The 21,236-nt window shown below is 38.0% G+C and overlaps 1 protein-coding gene across 1 annotated transcript in view; it reads left to right on the forward strand.

The window, feature by feature from the left end:
• The first annotated feature begins 2,214 nt into the window (after positions 1-2,214).
• The window catches only part of LOC107086604 (anthrax toxin receptor 1-like), a 36,690-nt gene continuing 17,668 nt past the window's right edge, over positions 2,215-21,236 (forward strand). The window contains exons 1-11 of the mRNA XM_015377660.1: positions 2,215-2,592; positions 8,314-8,385; positions 8,475-8,546; positions 8,758-8,839; positions 9,824-9,854; positions 9,936-10,009; positions 11,448-11,516; positions 11,598-11,678; positions 11,782-11,842; positions 16,999-17,097; positions 19,896-19,965. Coding sequence (XP_015233146.1) covers positions 2,429-2,592; positions 8,314-8,385; positions 8,475-8,546; positions 8,758-8,839; positions 9,824-9,854; positions 9,936-10,009; positions 11,448-11,516; positions 11,598-11,678; positions 11,782-11,842; positions 16,999-17,097; positions 19,896-19,965 — 875 coding nt within the window. The 5' untranslated portion in view covers positions 2,215-2,428. The remainder of the gene's footprint in view (positions 2,593-8,313; positions 8,386-8,474; positions 8,547-8,757; positions 8,840-9,823; positions 9,855-9,935; positions 10,010-11,447; positions 11,517-11,597; positions 11,679-11,781; positions 11,843-16,998; positions 17,098-19,895; positions 19,966-21,236) is intronic.

The raw sequence follows: 21,236 nt of genomic DNA on the forward strand, positions 1-21,236 counted from the left end.
GATATCGATCAATATGCATGTTTTTTTTTTAATCGATAAGCTTTTTTTCTATATCATCCAGCCCTAACATACAATACTAATTTTCTAATAATAGTAACTAAAGGGACCATGTTACATACTGATGTTACGTGTTTCTATGCCAGTGGCTCACAAAGATGGCCCCTTATTAGCTTAGTATATACTATTCCTGTTTTACACTTTGCTTCTGGTTCTTTTGTTAGAAGACCAAAGGGTATTTCTGGGTTTACCAAAACAGACCAAATGACCAGAGGGTCTTTATTGCTTATCTGTGCAATGAGAAAACAAAGGAGTAATTTCTACAGTGGAGGTGTGGAGAGGAGGACAATAAGTCCATGATAAACGGTAAAAAAGTGCAAAACAGTGTTTGCTGTTGTTCTGAAGGCCTGGTTGCGGCTGTGTGTCCAAGTTGGGGGTTAGGTGCTGGGGGACATCAGAGGGTCTTTCCTGCTCCCCCTGGGGCACCTTGGATCTTGATTTGCCCGCTGGAAAAGGATGTGGGGTTCTGGCATGGAGTGTTCTACTGTACAGCAGCATCTGGGGGTCAGATCTTGCCTTGGTGAAGAGCTGTCTGGTTTTAAGGGTGTGCCGTGTGGAACTGGGTGATGACCGGCTTGCCTGGGAACTTATGGTTAGTGGTGTGGGGTAAATAAGTTGCCCTAAGTGCTGCACCAGGATCTGTGAGGGGGCCAGGTGTGTTTCGGCTCTAGTTGGCTGGCTTTTTTCAGATTGTATGGCCCCATCTCTCAATGGATGGGTTTTGGGGTCAGGTAGAAGTGTTTTGGGCTGCTCTCGCTCTCTTTGATTATCTCAAGTTTCCTGGTCATCTCTGGGCCCATCCTCCCATTAAACCCCCTGCCAATGGCTGGTGTCTAGGATCAAAGGTGTGCTGGTGGTTATGTGTTACCACAGCTGGATGCTCGGGTGTTTACTGGTCCTAGCGTCTGCTTGCCAGTGCCTGGACACCCTGACTCTGTTGCGTCTTTCATTGGGGGTAGCGTGCCCTTGGGTTTTAGGTCTCTATGCCAATGGCTGTACTGCCAGCTACAGTGACAAACCTTCCTGGGCAGGTCTTTAACACCTTCAATCTACCTTTTGAGCATTTTTCCATGGAGAAACATATGCACTCTTACATACACCCACAAGTGTTTGAATCAATGGTGCCAACAGAAACGCATGTATACAGTTAGCTGTGGATGCCACCATATAGATATTTTAATATTTTGCAATTATTAGTTATTTTATATTATGCATTTCTTGTTTGTATCTGTGATGTTATTCTTTCTCTAGCTCTGCAGGTCTAAAGCAAACTCTACTGGATGTCATCTTCTACTCTTTCTTATTCTGTTTTTACTACCTTTCCTGCCTTTTTACCTCACCTCTTCCCCTTTCTTTTATTTTTCCTTTTGAAATACATTTCTATATCAGTTACATTTGAAATAGTCCCAAAATGATATCCAATACCATTTTTTGCACTTGTATAAATATCAAGCAGAGCATTATAGTGAAAGCAGTAATTCTCCACTTGTGAAAGTAAATCCACTGAGATTGCTACACTGCCAGGCAGGAGGACACATTAAAAAAGAAGTGTAAAGAATAACAAATGCCAAGAGGGTAAAGACACAGGTACTTAAAAATGCAACATGAACTTTTATGTTTAATGAAGTAGAACCTAAAAGCTGCCTGAAACTGTCAGTGGGTGCAAGTTGGACATCTTTATGTTGGCTGATTGTGCCAGGTGCCAGAATTTTTTCAAGCACAAAAGGGACTAAGTAAACACTAGGAAGAATGCTTGGTTTATGTTGCTCCATGTTGTGTTTTTGTTTTTATATATAGGTGTTTGAATAAATGGATTTGCCTAGTGAAACATCACTTCCTGATCATAAGCCTAATTGCCCACTTTATTTCACACTGTAACAGATAAATGAAGTATACCAAATTATGTAAAGTTGATCTTAAATACAATCAGTTGTTGATATGTATTTTTTTTTTTTATCACATGTGGATACAAAATCAAGATTTAAACATTTTGGTGTAGGTGAACCTTTAGTTGTGCATTTTGCATCATCCACAACTTGTACAAATCTGCTCCTAATTTTAACAAAGGAGTGGGGTTATTTTCCTTTGGAAAGAAGCGGAAAAAGTGAAGTTTTGCCTCTCTCCTCGGGTGTCGCTCCTCTCTCCTTTCCTTCATCCTGCACTGCCTTCATGCTTTTTGTTTTTTCCCCCCTCAGCCAAAAAGAGAAGACTTGAGGAGCCCGGCTTGAGCTGAGCGACACTTCTCCAGGCTGACTCCTCCTGGAAAGCGCAAAAAGCCACAGTCTGTTTGGAAACAGACGCTAAAAGAGAAATGTGAAGATCCCGTTTGTTTGCTGGCATTCTCGGAGAAGTAAAGCGCTAACCTGGAAAGATGGCGTGGATACGGGCTTGTTTGCTGTTCTTCGCCTTTGCTTTGCTGGGATTTTTCCTGCTCTGTGTCCCGGTGAAAGGGGAGCCGCGGGGAGAGCAACAGGAGGAAGAGGAGGAGACCATGTCCTGTCAGGGCGCGTTTGACCTCTACTTTGTTCTGGACAAGTAAGCCCCCCGATATTATTTATGGCATTGTTACTTTCTGCTAGCTGCGCTCTGCCATGCAGCAGCGCCTGGACGCGCAGAGCGCATCAATCGGACGTCCGGTTTTGGCCTAATTGTGCTGTAGGGAAGAAAATAAAAAGTATGGCTTTGTTGGCCATTTATAAGTTAACATCTGCTTATAAGATAGGTTTGTTTTCTCATATCCTGTGTTGGGATGAAATCTCTTAAGTCACAAAAAATATCCTTTTCCTGGGGGTAGAAAAAAAAACAATTCTGAGGAACACACCTAGAACCCATTTTCTTTGTTTTTGGTATGATAAAATATGCAGGCAGGCCTCGGTGTTTTTTTGTTTTTGTTTTGTTTTTTTAAGTCGGGGGAATAATCTGGATTTTTGAGCGTGTTTTTCCTTTTGTCCTGCTAAAAGTGGTGAGTCAAACAGGCTTTACCCACGGGATGTGGGCAGGGCGCAGGATAGAGTTTCAGCCTGATGACGCCTGCGGACACAGCTGCACAAGCGCTGCTGCATGTTTGCATGGTCCCTTCAACTAGTCTTCTGCACTTATGCCCTGATTTAAGCTGTTAAGGGATGAAGGATACATGCATAAACCATTCTGTATTTAACACTTAATCAGGAATCATTATTTTTAATAAAGAATATTAATTAAAAATCTTATTCATCAGGAAAACATAAGGTATGAGTGAATTTTCCAACAATCCTTATCCTTTTCTTAAGCTCAGGTGCTTTACTCATTTTATTACTATAAATACCCCGTTATGTAGAGTTCTATCTGTCTGTCAATACATATTCCTGTTCATTTTCTTTGAGTTTCACTGTTTTGAAGGAAAATGTGAAGGAATGTTTACTGCAGACTTCTGTAGAGTTTTAGAGGTTTACATTTAAAGTCCAAAGTTACAGAAATGTACGAAATGTTGTCAATCCATCTAAAAAAAAATTGAAGTACCAGTTGCTACAAAGCCATTTTTAACTATTTTTTTTTTACTTTTACAGACCAATTAAAATTGTATTAAATAAATGTTGAAATCAATGATTTAGATATTGAATTGATTAGAAAAAGGCGAAAATTACACTTTTTTAAAATATATTTCCTAAGGTGCAGTGCCATTTTTTTGGTATGTTTATGTATAAATTATGAAACATGGAATTTGGTTGGATGATGGGTGGAGTAAAACAGAGAAGAAAGCTTGGAAAAAAAAAAGATGAAAAAAACAAAAGACTTTTGAAAAAGAAATCTGAAAAGTGTGGCACACTAATGTACCAGGGTCTTGTATGTGTTTTGTTTGAACTCATCTTGTGCTGCTGCATTGCTTTTGTACAAGTCAAATTTCACCGTTGGTCTCAGTGCACAGAAAACTTGTTTTGTTTTGTTTGTTTGAGATTTCCAAAAAAAAAAAAAAGGAAGGATTTTTTTCCTTTTTTCTCTCTCTCTTAAAGAAGAACAACAGGTCAGTGGGTGTTACCTTTATAATCCCCTCCCCCAGCACACTTGCTAAAAAAGATGAAAACAGTTGGTCAGTATGTTTAGCGGTATTCCTTTACTGTTTTACCTGTCAGTACCTCAAAGTGAACTGTAACTGAGTTGTATAATTTCAACAAGATAGCCATATTTTATTTAACCTTGTGGTAAAAATCCCGTTTATTAAAATTTTTTTATTTATTTTTTATTTCAAAATGGCATCCAGACTTCATTAGCATTTTTTGTTACCTGCCAAGTCTTTTTATTCCCTTTAAAATCTTTTCCAATTACAGTTCATTCTGAAAAACAAGACAAAATCAGAACTAAGTCAGATGATGGACAAAAAATACCAATTGCAACATTTCACACTAGCTAGGGATAATATTGACATTAAACATAATAAAAATGGATGTTGGCATTGTATTTTAAGAGAGGATTGTGATTCTCTTTGAACAACTTTGTTTTTTTTGGGGGGGTGGGGGTTCTTAACTTCTAACACCATTATGACTAACCTTGCACAGCAAAAATGCTTTGCAGACAAGGCCAAGACAAAAACCACACAGCAAAAAAAAAAAAAAATCCCCAGAAAACCCAAACCCCAGCAAAATCAGCACTATGGTTGTTTTTGTTTTTAAAATGACATCCAACTCTTAGTCTTATATGTTACGGTGTGCTGAATATGCTGTTAAACTTATTACTACAACCTGAGGTAGATATCAGATACAACATCTTCTAGAAGATGTATTGCACTGTTCCCTCTGTTAAAACCTAGAACCATGGTGATGTGACCTTTGGAAAAGATGTTGATCATCTTCAGGCATGGGGAGGTTGCTGCATTTCCAGAAAATGCTGCAACCTTTGCTAAGATTGCAATAACTCTTGACCACAGCAAGGTCAAACCCTTAATATAAGAATGAAAATGATTACTTTGCAGATTGTAACCGTTTGCTCATCCTATTCCCTTTTTTGTTTTATTACTGTCAGGTTTGAATAAAAAAAAAAAAAAAGATATATTAAGTTAGACTTTTTTTTTAAAACAGCTGCTGTACATAGGCTCAAAATCTTATATCCCAGCACTACAGTTGAATCTTTATTTTTCTGAACTTTAAAATGTAAATGTCAGTGTTAACATGTATTATGCCTTTAAAGGAGAAACTTGCACAATTTAACAAACAAATAAAAAATGTTTTTATACCAACATCTTCATTTGGCCACTATGAAATGTGAAGGATTCAGACTGAGTGACATTTAACTTGGGTTTTAGAGATGTTAGTTGATCTTTCAGATTCCCACCTCGACATCTGTCTGTCACTGCTCAGTCTTTACCCTTTGCTTCAAAAAGTTTAGGTGGAGCCCGGGGAGTGTGGGACATCATGCATCATGCCTCTGGTTTGTGTCTGGAGCTGCGAGCATCATCAGGCCTTCAGGAAGCAGCTGATCTTTCTCCTGAGATAGCTCTGACTTGTCTGCATGCTCTGCAGATCTTAAATGCCACCCAGTGACCTAATCTAACATTTTGGTGACAGAACGCAGAATAAAGCTGAATCTAGTGAATGTGCATTAACCTTTTTTAGACATCACCTCATCTGTGTTTGTCTTTGCCACATATTTGACTTTGGCTGCAGGAGAGGGTTATGAGCTCATAACTGTAAGCAACAGAAAAACGAAATTACCATGAGTTCCACTTTCTCAAAGCCATGTCTGATCCACACTTAAGACCAGACAGCAGTTGTTGTTTTTTTCCCTCCTAGTCTGGTTCATCGTAAATCTAATAATATAGGTTATGTGCTGCAATGAGGTGAACCGAACTGATTTATGTTCTCTGTTTAGGGATGGTGCAGTCTGGCCATCAGGACCTAAAAGTACACGAACCAAAAAAAAAAACTATTCTAAAAGAAATGTTGAGTTTTCTTAAAGCTTTAATTTTACCAACAAAAAATGCTTTTTGGTACCTTTGATCTGTAATTTAAAAGTTGCAGTGACAAACAACCTTTGTTTTTTAAATATATGTGTAAACTAGAATTGAGTTGTTTCGTCATTCTCATCTTTGGATGAAAATAAAGGATCACTATCCAGACTGTTAAGTATGGTGGTGGCAGTATCATATTTTAGTGATGCTTTGCTAAAGGAGGAACTTAAAATTAAAAAATGGTATCTTAAGGAAAGAATATTATCTAAAAATACTTAAAGGAATAGTACACCCAAAACATGATTAGCCTTCATTTTCTACTCACCCCCATGCTGAACAACACTCTGGAGTACTTTTTTGATATCTCAAATGCATCTGGAGATCTGGGAGGCTTCTTGCTGTCTGCTGACATTCAAATAATGGAGGTCTATGGTGCCCGAGACAGAAAGGTCCATAAAAGTCCACAAAAAACGTGTCAATATTCCACCATACTGCTCGTCCAATGTATTCCAAGTGTCCTGAGTGGGTAGCATCCAGAATTTACTCGAAACGAAGTCATTTAGAATGTTTTTAGAGCATAAACAGTAGTGTATAGGATTTCCTGAAAGCGCGCACATGCGCGTTCACGACGCTACGGAAGCCGGCAGACCAAACCAGATGAAAGTGCGCATTCAGCGTCTGCTCTGCCAATAATGCAAGCGTAGAAGAAGAAATGTGCTGTTTACCTGTGCAAAGAAAGAAACAACGAAAGAAAAATGTCTGAGGACTTCAGTGTTGAGGAAGAGCATGAGTTCTTTGCCGAGCTGAAATGTCAACAAATTTGAAGCTTTGAACAGGCTCTGAGCTTCCAAGGAAGCTGGGTTGACCTGCTATTAAAATGTGTGTTTGAGCAAGGCTGCTAAAACAAATGTCACAGATGCATAACTTCTAATTGGAGAAATGGGCCAAAATGTCAGCAAATTGTTGTGAGAACCCAACGTGTTTGACCCAAGTTATGCAGTTTGCCAAATATGACATAAGTACATGTAAACCTCTAAATTTAAAGTAAATCCATCATTCTGCCATTAAGCAATGACAAAATAATATGGGTAATCATAACTGACCTAAAAAAGGGAATGTTTAGTTTCAGTCTAAGAAAAGAACAATTTTGTCTTTTTAAACTCGGTGTAAAAAAATAGTTTAGTTCTTTTTTGTGCTTGTGCTGCTGAGTTAACATGTTTAGGTTTTTTCATCTGCAAAAATATTGTTTTAAAAGCAAGTCACTATGGCCCACATAAAGACTGATACAATAAACTAAAACATATGTATCAATTTTCTACATCTATTTACTATGTTTACCTTTTGCAAATGGTTGAGCACTAACGATATAAAGTTGCTGTCTTACTGTTTGCTACATGTCGTTTAGGCAACATTTTTGTTATGCTTAGCTGAGAAGAAAAACAGCTGGACTGTTTTAGCTTCATGTGATTCTTATCATGAGAACCGTAGATCAGATTATTGTTAAACATAACTAAACAAAGTTTGACATTAAGATTGAGATCTACCAGGAAACTCCTCCTGCTGCTTGTCTCTTCAGCAAGTATTTCCACAGAAGATAATAGAGAGGGGAGTCTAAAGTTATATGGAAGGAACAAGTAATCAAACCCCGGCTCTGTGTTTCCCTTTGCTGATGACCGTGTAAAATTCTCACAGGTTTGCTGCTAAAGGGGTGTAATGTTGCTTCCTGTAACACACATTCAGACATCTCCTCCTGCTAAGTGATAGTTATGTGTCCCCCTGTTGTGCATGTCAAAAGTCTTATTTTACTCTAGCGGATGAGCTTCCACCCTGTTACTGGCGTGTGCATAGTGGGACCATCTGTTCTCCTACACACAGACCTACACACACACACACACCCACACACACACACACACTCTCTGTCACTCTTAACACAATATGCACATGGGCCAGCTGCTTTCTACACGGTCCCTGCTCAAGGGAGACTGCAGCATCTGTCCCTGTCTAACCTCAACCCTGTGGTCCAGCAGCAATTAGCTCCCATTAGCATCCCTGTGGGAGAGGCATTCATTAAATAGATGGGTGTCTTTGTAGCGGGCTGTAGAAAACTAACCAGCAGCCCACAGCTGAGTTACAGTCAAAACTGATGGAATCTTTCTTAATTCTCTAAGGAATGACCTCTGTTTAATGATAAAAAAGGCCGCAGCTTTATACGTATACATCTGGGATGCATTGAAGTGAGCACTATCTGCATGTTTAAGTGATTAACCCCCTGATTGACCCTAATCTAAACACTTGTAGTTGTGTTTTTTAATTAGAGAAAAATGTTGATTTTTCAGATCTGGCAGCGTGAAGCATCACTGGCATGAGATCTACTCCTTTGTGAAGCAGCTGGCGGAGAAGTTTATCAGGTAAAAGTCAGGATTATGCATTTAAGCTGCTGGTTTGGTTTGTTTCTGTCTTTAATGATCACTAAATTGGAATAAATGTGTGTCTGCAGCCCCATGCTCAGGATGTCTTTCATCGTTTTCTCTACACACGGAAAAATCATCATGAAGCTGACTGAAAACAGGTAACTCCCATCCATCCATCCATGCATCCATCAATCAAGATTTATATAGCTCTCATCAAACATCTATTTGTTGCCTTTACCCTGGATTTACCTAAATGAAAAACATTCATGTCATGGTGACTCTACTAACTCTCTTCTACTTATCTAAATAAGAACTTCCCTTCAGTTTGTTTGTTTTCATTATCTGTATTTCTGTCTTCTACCCCCTAAGGGACGCCATAACTGAAGGCTTAAGGGCTCTGAATGAAGTTGTTCCTGGAGGAGACACATTTATGAACCTAGGCCTGCAGATGGTATGGTTATTTTTGGGGAAATCGCCATTCTCAATATGGAACAATTATTTATATACAACAAGGTTTTAAATCTCACAGAAAATAATTTTTTTCTAAGTTGTTTGTGAGGAACAATGTATTTATTTAAGAAACTAGAAAAGCTGAGAGAGCGCAGACCTTCGTCAAGCAGCACATTTTGCCCCAGACTTAATCATTACCAAAATGAAATGATTTGTTGCTTGGCATAAAAAATAAAGATCTCATTGAATCCATTCATAACTCCTCAAGTTATCCTGTGCACAGACTGACTGACAGACAGACTTTACTAAAATAATAATAGTAATAATTATCTGAAGAGATTATAATAAAGTTTACAATTTCATTTGATCATCTATTAACTAAACCTCTAAACATGAGAGTTAAATTTAATTGCTTATTTGCCACTCAATGCACTTTATGCATGTATGAAACACTTGAGTGTATTTTGTTTGTTTCTTAAGGAACCCTGTCTTTTACAGCTTACTTTGTGGTAACTTGCAGTGAAAGCCGCTTGTTTTTAATGACATTTAAACAGGCTTAAAGTAAACACGTTAAATGCTGACAATTGGCAAAAGGCAGAAAGGTCTGCTTGCTCTGAACAAAACGAGTTGGATGGTTTGCAGACAGAGGTTGACTCTCTGATATATTAGCACTTAGATTCTACAGGTTTGCTGCATATCAATAGATTGGAATTCACCATTAAAATGATGCATGAGCATAGTTTGTTATTATTATTATTTTATCACAGTTCGCTGAACTAAGCTGTTTTCCTCATCAGATTATGCTTTTTTTCTGTTTGACATTTATGCTTTTATGTTTAAAAATTTCTTAAGTCAATCAAATATTTCTTAAAAATGTACTGCAACAAAGATTAACAACAGTTTGATGTTATTAAAGCTTAATCACAATGTTTTAGATTATTTTACTGTCTGAGCTTTTTAATATTGACTGTTACCGTTTTTGCAGGCTAATACACAGATTTACCAAGAGAACCAAGGTAAGCTCCATCTCAAAAGCTTCCTTTTCTCAATAAAATCTAATAGCTAAATAAAACGTATGTTTTTCATGGTCATTAAAGGAACCGCCAGTGTTATCATCGCTCTGACAGATGGAGAACTTAAGGAAAGCCAGTTGGACTTGGCCCAGCGAGAGGTAACATGGAGGGAAGAAATCCACTGTGGCATTGAACTTTGTCAGAAACTATTGTTAGAAAGGGCTCTATAGAAATCTGTTAACAGATTTTTTTGTTTTGCTAAATTTTTTCAATTTAATTTTTAGTATTATTTCAAACTTGTGAGTATGTCCTGTCCTTCAGACAGGCCAACAATAGAATTATCTGTAAAATCATTGAATTGATCATTGCAGTAATTTTACTAGCCCTAGCTTTAGAATCACCATTGGTGCTTCTTTTTAAAAGAAAATAAATGAGTTATTTTTGTCTGACCAAACGTAACTCCTATTGTAACTGTTTGCGGAAGGTTGAAGAAGAATCACTTCTAATTCATTTCTTCAAGGACTGATGACTAAACTTTAAGCAAAGTTTGGGAAAAGGGACGGGAAGAGACTCAAGGTGTTGGAAGCTCTCTGAACATCAAACAAGCCGAGCTTGAACCTCAGTGGTGAAACAGTGCATGCTGTCACATGAGGCAGTATACTGTCTCAGAGCCAAGCATTACATTAGTTAAATATATTCAGGTCAGCAAAAGGCTGGCCTTTGGTTCTACTGATTTTGGGGTTTGTCTGAAAGCTTCTAACCTCTGATTTAGAACCTGAAAAATGAATGCTGTGCATAAGATTTAAAAGCTTTGCATTTGTCTTGGTTAAGAGAAAAATAAAGAGTGTGCCTCAAAATGTTAAAAACGTGATTAAAAAACTGGCAACTTATTATAGCTTCTGAAGGAAGGAAATAAACGGTGCTTACAACTGCAGTTCATAAGGGCTTCACTGATCGGGTGCAGCTTCTTTGTTTGATAAAACTTTTCTGTGACTTTGCCTTCGAGAACTGCTTCCAACCAGAACTCATACATCTGCTTGTTTTCAATGATTGATTAATATGGGCTATTTAGCAACAAAGGGAAGAATGGGGCAAATATTTTCCACCCAGAGAGTTACAGGAAGCCTAATGGTAGCCAGTCAGAGAGAGTTCATCCCCAGTGAGTCTTTAGAGCATTTCAAAGATGTGTAAATTAAGAAAAAAATAACATCTTTGTTTAACCTTAACAATTTCTGCAAGGTAAATTATTAATTTTGAGTTATTGTGGGTTTTTTTTACCTTTATGTTTTCATTTCAGGCCTTATGTATCAATATATAAGGTATAGTACCTTATATATTGATACATGATACAAGAAAACCCAAGAATATCAGTAAAATCTCATTACAATTCAGAGAATTGTAAAGCTTTAAAAAAAACATGTATTTTATTTAGGCTAAAATTTTATTTAGACAACACATTAAAACCGGAAAGCAAAGTGACAAAAGATGAATACTTTAAAGTCTAATAGTTGATTCCTCCTTCAGCGTGTAGCAAAGTATATTTTAGTAAAACAGAAAATGGCTAAAGCTGACCAGATTTTGCACCAATCCTTGCAGGCACAGAGAGCCAGGTCTTTGGGAGCCATCGTTTATTGTGTAGGAGTCAAAGACTTCAACCAGACCCAGGTAAGATCTACATAGAAATAGAATGTTGCAGATGCACTAAATAAACAACTAAGCCGGTTTTCTTTTTTCTATATTTTCTAGCTTGCAACTATTGCAGATACCACGGAGCATGTGTTTCCAGTAACGGGGGGCTTCCAAGCCCTCAGAGGAATCATTAACTCGGTATGACACACACATATGCAAGCCCACATCTATGCTATAGAAATACTTGCCCACACAGAAAGGCCAATTAAAGCATCTTTCACCCCTAAATTTCATATGGCAGATCATTAAGAAGTCTTGCATTGAGATTCTGGCAGCGGAGCCATCCAGCGTGTGCGCAGGAGGTAAGAGCCGTAGGAGTCATGGTCAGCTGGGGGTGGTGGGGTGGTGTGTGGGATTGTGTCAGTCATCAAAAGCATTTTGAGTGGAACATGTGGTTAAGTAATTGGATGGATGCTTATGACCGCAGAGCGACAGACAGCGTATTGTCACTCACAGCTAGGGGAAATTAGGGAAGCTCCTTCAGCACAGCGTGTGTGCAAAAACTCTCTTAAGCATGGCTGCATCTCTGGCCTAGTTTGCCACATTGGATATGCTAAACAGACCTTTGAGACCTTGGGACCCTCGTTGTCTACCGCTTGACTTCCAGCAATCCTGCTTTCTGTCTGACGTTTAAAGAAGCCAGAGGAAGGAAAATGCTGAGAGAGATTCTTGAGATGCAGCCGACACAAACAATCTGATATGACCTTATTAGGACTGTAGAGTAGAGTACATCTGCGGGTCTGCTACCAGGGCTGCTGATGGAGATTACCTTCCATTATCAGATGTGAGAGATTAGAGAAATATTTTAGAGGAGGGTTCTAAAGAAAATGATTTCTCTGGAATATCACAGATTAAATAAAAACATTGTTATCACCAGATATAATTACTGTTGTTGGTTTCCTGCCAGAGTCTGGGTATGTGTCACTACACATGTGCCTAAATATCTTGCTACAGCCTCATTTATTATTCGATTGATGAATCTCCTAATGTTCAGTGAACTAAGAAACCGAGAGTCCAAAGCCCGATGTTGGCCTAATTAGGGTAGATTATAACAACATGCCCGCTTTTTAGACTGTAGTAGCCTATTGTATGTCAAGTCAGACCTGGAAATATTTGTTTAAGCCCCTGCTAAAGATTGTTAAGAAGAAAAATAAAAAGCTTAAAAATGTACCTGTATTTTATTACAGTAACAAAAGTAAACACTGAAAAGTTGTTTCATAAAATAGAAATTTTGCAATCAATGAACCTGCTGAAAATGTCTGCAATTTTCTTGCCAACATCTACACTAAGCGGGATTGGGGGGAGAAAAAAAAGCTAATTTCTTTCCTCCTATCACAACAATAGACATGTGAGTCATCTGAACTCTACAGGGATCAACTCAGACAATGTGCTTTGTTCAGATTAAGATCTAGCTTTTTGGCAAAAGATATCTCTACTAAGATTGGCGTAAAATGATTAAATTCACATGGGGGAAAAAAAACACATTATATAGGCTGTTAGGTACAGTGAATAATCTGTGATGCTTGTTTACCTTGGAACTTCAGGGTGCAGGAGCTCATATATTAATTAAAATCTGTAAATGTTTAAACTGGAAAGAGTTCTCTGCTGTTTTTTTTTTTTTTAACAACATTCATTTATAAGATAAAAGTCAGATGATCCTGTCTTCCTATGAAGAGGTAAAGTAAACTCTGTGTCGTCATAAGAACATAATTCTGCTGCCCAATCCGTTATTTCCTTCACTTTCCAACAGAGAATCAGGTGGTCATTTCTAAGCCTACATCTACATCCTTTGCATTTATATATTTTCAAACATCCTGACATTCTGCTTTTAAGTCATAAACGTTTCTGTTTTCGTCTCTTCTTGTATTTAGGCACATATCATATCAAACACTTTTTGAGCTAAAACATGATTGGACACTCTGTAGTCTGCAGCAGACACACACACAGGTCTTGAAGCACATAAACACATGTCCCTCATGTTGATGTGAAGTGACCTGACCGAGCTGCCTGCAAACAGGCCATCAGACTGGACAGTGAACACCGGGCCGCACTATCCGACGTGACAGCACCGATTCCCCCTTCACAACACACACACGCAAAGACAGGAAAGCTTGGGTTAAGCCTGAGATCCAACATGACAGCAGAGATTGCTGCTTTCATTAATGTCTGACCCTTACCTCCCTGATTTCCTTTCCGTTCCGTAGCCCTCCCTCCATGTCAATGTCCTCTCTCACTAACGTGATTGAAGACACGCCGCTCAGACAAGTCATGCCATATTTTCTACATGCACACACATGCTCAAACAAAAGGACAAGCATGCATACTCGCACTGAGACCAATCACATCCCCGTCAGGCGTTCAGGTGTAGATGTGAAGGGACTTGTGGTCACAGCAGCAGGCAGAGAAGAGCAGAGGCACGTGGGTGGTATGTGTCAGCGGGGTAACACCAGCCTGAGCCCAGCATGTGTCTGACAGGACTGACCTTTCAGTCTGTCATTTTTCAGCATTTAAAGATAAAGTTCATTCGGACATTGGTTTAGAAAATGTTTAAAGGTATTTGATATATTGACAAGTTGAAGGTGTGTCAAAGTAACTAATGTTTAGTTTTATCGTTTAAAAAGAACAGCAATACCGTATAATGTTTGTAATGTTTCTTTTACAACCATATGAGATTGGTATTTGTAGTAATAAAGTCAGCTAAAATATATCTAGGTATTTTGTTATATTGCAAAATGGGCTTTTTGATGGTAACATGCTGTGTTAAATCAGGTAATAAGCACCTATTTCTCTAAAGCTCTATAATCATATTACATTACTGTATGAGTCCTAATGGCTGCTCACATACTACAGTTACACACGAACTTAACCCGGATGAAAATCAAAGCCACTGACTTAATCCATTTGTGTTATGACTGTTTCTACATTAAATTCATTAACAGGTTCCAGTCAGTAGAACAAACAAAACCACTCATACAAAAATATAAAAAACAAAAATAATAAAAGTATAAATTCATAATGTATATCAAATCTATAAGAATGCATTTATAAAAATAAAAACAAATTAGTGTGAATTAAGAAACTACTTTATCAATAATTAAAAGTCTTACTGTTCATAATGGTCCAAAGGGCAATCTCAGAGCCACTCAGTTTTGGTCAGGTCACATTTGCCAGGACTAAGAAGGTATTTTTTTCCCCTCCAGCCCTTTAGGTGGTGGTAATATGTTTAAAGTGAGTTTGCTGCCACAAAAAGGAAAATTAGAAACTTCCAGCTAAGATAAGATAAGATAGATCTTATTGATCTCACAGTGGAGAAACTTGTCAAATTGGCACAATAGTCAAAAGAAGTTGCAAAGGAGCAAAAGGTGCATGGAGTATATACAGTGCTTCCATATATATCTATATATATATAGATATATAGATATATATAAACTGGGTCTTTTATTTAACAGGTTATTGCACAGGGCATGAGATAGTGATTGCACGTTAGTTATTGCACAAGCTCTTGCAGTTACAGCTCGGCATTGTAAAATCTGATGGCAGCATGGATAAATGAGGGCTCCTTTTTTACAAACGGTCTAAAAGTCTTTCACTAAAGGAGCTGCTCAGCTCCTCTACAGCTAGCACACAGATCTATGTATTTCAAGTACAAGTAAGGACTTTTCCCAAACATAGGTTAGAGTAAAGTCCTGAAGCAATGCACTCTGAACAAGCAAGCCTTCAAAGGGAAATAAAAAACTGATACACTGGAATGAAACATCCAAATCTTTGTGGTTAGTGCAAAGGAGAATCAAAATAAAATCATAATATTGATTGAAAATTATCACAATCTTCATTTTTTGGTAAAATCGTCCAGCCCTATTTGCAGCTTCTTGTCACATGCTGATGTGCCCATGAGCAAGACACTTAAACCTAAGTTACCTTAACCTCTGTGTATTGGGAAGTGTTCATTTGAAAAGTGGATAGATAAATGTGGTCTTAGTGTAAAGCTTTTTGAGTGGCCAATACGAATAGAAAAGTTGTATAGTAGTTCAATTATAGAGTTTATATAGTGTGTGAGTATGTATATATCTATGTGTGTGTGTGTGTATGTTTTTAATTGAATCACATCACACCACGTCACTATATTTTACAGTAGGCCTACATCTGTTTCAGAAGACCTAGGCCATGGTTGGTTCATATTTCCTGATTAAGCAGTTTTGAAAGAGACGCATAGCCTTGTGCTGTAAGTGTTAACACATTTAAAATCTGATTTTAGTGGAGCAGGAAATCAAGTGACCGACTGACATGCTGCAAATCATTCAACATCTGCAGCTGAGTGCTCACACACACATGTTGAACCATTCAGTATGATGACATCAGCTCTGTGCACTATTGTAGGACATTAAAAATGCAAACTAAAAGAAGTATTAGTTTTGCTGAAGCTGGATAATGGTTTTGACGTTTAAAACCATGGATATGGATAATCTAAAGTGAGTCTCTAATTGCAACTTCTCTCTTGTTTACATTTTGTGCTTTTTGTTTTGCTATGAGCTCTGCATCTTCGTGCAAAAATGTGCTTTATAGTTTTCATAGCTGGCTGACCTTTAAAGAACTATTGCCACGTATACACCCACTCCCTCTCATCTCTTTATTCAGTGATCTTCACGCTGCAGCTTTAAATGGTAAAGGTGTGGCAAATGTTCACTTCTATTAGCGAGGATAGCGTTAGAGGAAACCGCAGTGCACATGCAGAGACCACAGAGACACACACTCACATTCCTGCTTGCAATTACAGAGGATAAATGCTTACACATTCCTAAAAAAAAAAAATAACACAATCCACATTTGCACATATGGGCAAAGAAATGTTTGCCTCCACACACGCAAACACATGTGTGGATCCTTGTCTGCTATTGTGCCATAGGTAAGGTCAGACCTACTTTGACAGTGCTGTTGTCAGCCTTTAAGGCATGTTTTTAAGCAAGCAGTTCCCCCCTCGCTCTTTAGCATATGCTGGGTAGCAGCCACATAGACACTCCAGCATATGCTGGCAAGCTTCTGTCAGTGCACTTTAACAGCGCCTTGGGGAGACTAAAGGTCAGAGACACACACACACATGAACACACACTCCTTCTGGCTACTGCTCTGTCTGGGATGTTTGTGAATAGCAGCACTTTTAACATTAGCACCATTGGAGCATATTATGGGCTTTCCACACATACACGCACAAGCACACAGATGTAAACAAACAGCAATGAAGCATGCCTGGGTTTTCAGCAGCTATAGTTCAGCACATCAGAGCTACCAAATGGCTGCTATGGTTACCATAATTATACACTAAAAGATTTAGTTTATGCATAACAAGAGTTTGAGAGCCATTCAGATTTTTTTATTTATGACGATCTCTGATAAAAATACATGCATAAGTGTCTGTCTTGTCACTCATTGCTGATAGCTGCTCTCCTCTTCTGTTTTATAGAGAGATTCCAAGTAGTCGTTAGAGGTAATGGGTTTCTCCACGCAAGAAACATAAATCAAGTCCTCTGCAGCTTCAAACTCAATGATACACACACTGTGGGTAAGTATGCTAACTTAGACATTCACTTACAGAGACTTGTACATTTTGACAGGACAAAATGAAAGAGATGTCCCTTAGGTGGCTGAACTGAAATGTGTTTTGTGCTTTTATACATACAAGGTATTTATATATTTTTGTTGATAAAAATTTTTACTTTTATTATGGTACACTGTCTTGCAAAAGTGCTCACTCCACTTATATCTATATTACATCTAAGTACTTGAAACAGGACCCCTTTACCCTGCAAACTATTGATTTGTGGGATAAAATGTAGTTCATTGATCTGCGTTTATAAAAGAATGGAAGAAGAAAATAATCACTGAAAGGCAGCCTGGGATAAAATAAAAAAGGGGGCAAACTTCACGCTGATCACAACATCCCCACAATGAGACATAGTGGTAAGAATGGCAAAACAAAAACTTGACAAACTGCAAAATATCTGCTTCTAAATAAGCATAACAGGTAAAGACAGACGTAGACTATTTCCACCTGTTATTGAAGCAAAATGTCATCATTCAAACTGTTGTCTAAGGGGTGCTGAATAGATATTCCAAAAAGAATTTAACTTAAATCCCACCCAATGATTTAATCTGAAAGACTAGTCGCAGCTTTCAGATAAACTCTTTAGAAAATACATTAAAGTTGTATGTTGTAAAGCAAGCAGATGTGGAAAAGTTCAATGTTTGCAAGGCACTCTATGTCTACAGATAAGATCCATGCATTAATATTCTGCCATATCTTTATAGAAAAAACTGTTACTTACAGTGACACCTTTCAGTTATAATCAGAGTTATCAAATATATGGCATTGTTTTCTGATTAGTTCTAATTGTTTATTTAAAATCTTTCTCAAATCTGCTTGTTTGACATTGATGGCAGCAGGGTGATAATCTTAATCCAGAGCCCTGTTATGAAAAATGTTCATCATGAAACAAGACATTTTCCCCCTGAAATGTATAGATAATTGATGACCAAATAACAAACCCTCATTTCTAACTTAACATAAACTGAAACATAATATTAGATAAACCTGTACTATTCTCACAATTGGGGAATTTCAATTGTCATGCAAGAAAGTGGGCAGTACAACGTCCTAAAATAATAAGAAAATAATCAAAGTTTATACAACAATTAACTTCAGTCAGGTTTGCTGGGAATTTATTTTTTATTTTTTTTCATTTTGCTTTGTTTTTAGATGGATTTGTTTTTCAGCAGTCAAATATGGATTGGTTAAGTCATCATGGGCCTCATGTCCAAAAGAGGGGGTTTAGCTTTCATACTGAATGTTTGTGGAAGGGAGAAAATCAGAAATGTTTATGTTTTGCCTGCCATGGTGAACAATGCTGTCAAGTCAGAGAGAGACTTTGACACTGCATTTTTCTTCACATGTTTTGTATCAAGTCAAAACACTTTATCTGCAGCATTGACCCCAATATTGTCATGTATACCAAATTTAATTTTAATTGAATAAACCCCCTCATAATTCTGTTAGGAGCCTGTTTACCACACACTATGGAAAGTACAATTGATGAATGAAATGATTCAACGTGATGCCAAAAAACCTCTGATTACATTTGAAAAATGGCACGTTGCTTCAATTTGGGATTTCATGTGTTTATGTTTAGTTTAATATATATTATGTGATTTTTGTTATTTATCAGAGCAACATATAAATAAGGATTGGATAGCTCAAGGATGACTGTTAAAAATACAACCTGTCAATCAGCTCTTTTTGAAAAGAGCGGAGGATAATGACAATCAGTGTCCCCGTTCCTCCAGGTTTCCCCCTTTTTGACACTGGTCAGTCTAAACCACCTAATTAGCAACATATCATGATGTGCCAGCAGGTCAGTAAGATCTCTGGACGGACTCTGGAAATGTCCTCCAGCAGCAAAGCTGACATCCTTCCACAACTACCCACATATTTATCCAGCTGTTTATGAACATATGAGATTGTCTACAGCCCAAAAGTGCCGCTTTAAGAGGTTTTTATTCTCTTCCTTGCACAGATTAATGTGCATTTAAAGACCAAAGCGGAGGAGCATTAACTGTTTACATCTGATCTAATTACTTTTCTGTTATTTTTGAGGTGTGCATGTTTATTTTGGGCTAAATGTGCTGTTTAGGCAATTTAAATACCCTTGGATTCAATAAAACTGAGGGGAGTGATGTCATTGGTATTAGATAGTGTTGATGCTTTATAGTTAGCTAATGTTCCACTGTAAAAAGTTTGCATTGCTGTCGTAGGTTTTTACAGCACCTCAAACGTTTGCATGAATTACCGCACACTTTCACGCTAAATTCATTTTTGCAAGTATTGCACACAAGTTTTCTCAGCATAGACATGTACATGCTTTGTACATGAGGCACCAGATCTGTGTATTCCATAAATTGTTTCGATTTTACCAAAGATTTTTCCCAGATATTTTTCTCTCTGTTTTTAAAGTAAGTAAAAGCACTGACTGTTTTTTTAATGAGAGCCACAGTGTTTATCGCTCTCAAAGTGAACAGCACAGACATTTTTGGACTTGAAAAACACCAGTCCATTTACCCGTTGGCCTGGATGAACAGCTTCCAAAGGTTTTGGCAAAGATTTGTGGTCTCCTCAGATTAATGACCAGCTTAATAGCCTGTGCAAGGAATTTGCAAATGATATACATCATAGCATGTATTAAAAGCTTTCATTGTTGATTATGATTCCTGATGCCTGTTAGAGTTTGTGCAAAGTTAAAAAGTCGTTTTGCATTTCACAAGAAAGCAAAATGATTGTGTGTTTTTCCTTTGTTATCCCCTTTGAAGATGAAAGACCTGCTGGAATAGAAGATACGTTCCTTCTGTGTCCGGCACCTGTCATAGAAGAAGTGGGGAGGTAAGATGCATCTCTTTTTTTGTGGCCCTGATATGTACCAGCTGCACCACAAGTTTTGTGGGGACTTACAAGACTTTTGTCCTTGAACAAATTAGAAGCAAAGTCATTGAGTGTCTGTGATCAATCAATGTTTGTCACTGCTAACGAAGCCAGACACCAATCACAAGGGGACGGCAGGAGTAGAGCCCAGGAACATGAGTTAATGAGAGCCTGCTTGAGAGGCTTTCTAGGTTTGATGTATTTAATCTCAGAGTGACAAAGTGTGAGCAGAGACAGCAGGCAGTAGATAGTTCCCTCTGAGGGTTTCCAGCTTTGCTCCTGGTGATTTATCACAGAATTATCTTTTTGGGGGAAAAAAGGAGCGACGCTTCTGGTGGGGCTCAGAAAAACTGGAGACCCAGCAGCCACAGCCTTCCCTTCACGGCTGCCCGCAGTCTGGTGCATAATTATACACTTGGGCCTGCAGCCTCAGACACCTCCTAGTCATCCTCTGTCTTGTTTCTGTCACTCAGATTTCTACCAAAGGTTGAGTTTTGTTGTCTCTTAGTTAAAAAAAAAAGTTAAAGGAAAATTATTCTTCTTGGCTGGATTCATAATTTTTTGAGTGTTTCATGCCTATAGTCTAAATAAAGCTGCAGAAAAGGGTGTTTTTATGATACATTTTGGCCACATGGAGTCTCCTTCCCTTTGAGCAAAGCAAAGAATCCCTACATGTAGCAGTAATGCCTTAAGGAAGCATCTATCCATGAAACAAAGGGCCCATCTGAGCAGAGTCAGCAGAGCTTAGCAGCCTGAGTGCTGCTAAAGAGGATGTCAGATGTGACTGGCCGAAGGGTCCAGAGTGAAGGCCAACATCTGGCTGCTGAGTTTAAGATGTAGAGACATGGCATCTGGCAAGCAAGCCACTGATAGACAAATATTGCCCTAACACAGTTAAAAATGTATATATTTTAGATTTTAATAGTGTATATTTTTTCATAAACAGTTTATTTCAAATGTTTGTCCCATTATTTCCTCACTGTTGGAAAACAAAGGTCTTTTCTATTTAAAACACTAATCCAGTTGTGTCTGTATTATTTGCTACATGGGCCAAAATGTAGTTTCTTGCAGGCCACAAAAATAATTTTGCTTTATAAAAAACATAAAACTACCCCAACCCCCTCCCCCCACACACACACTTTTGTCTAAACGCACACTTATTTAAAGAAACAAACAAAAACTTGTTCAAATTCCCTTTTCTATGAGGTGTTGCCTATGAAAAGAAAAAAAAA

The sequence above is a fragment of the Cyprinodon variegatus genome, unplaced genomic scaffold (genome assembly GCF_000732505.1).
Source record: "Cyprinodon variegatus isolate N-32 unplaced genomic scaffold, C_variegatus-1.0 Scaffold157, whole genome shotgun sequence".
Classification (NCBI taxonomy): Eukaryota; Metazoa; Chordata; class Actinopteri; order Cyprinodontiformes; family Cyprinodontidae; genus Cyprinodon; species Cyprinodon variegatus.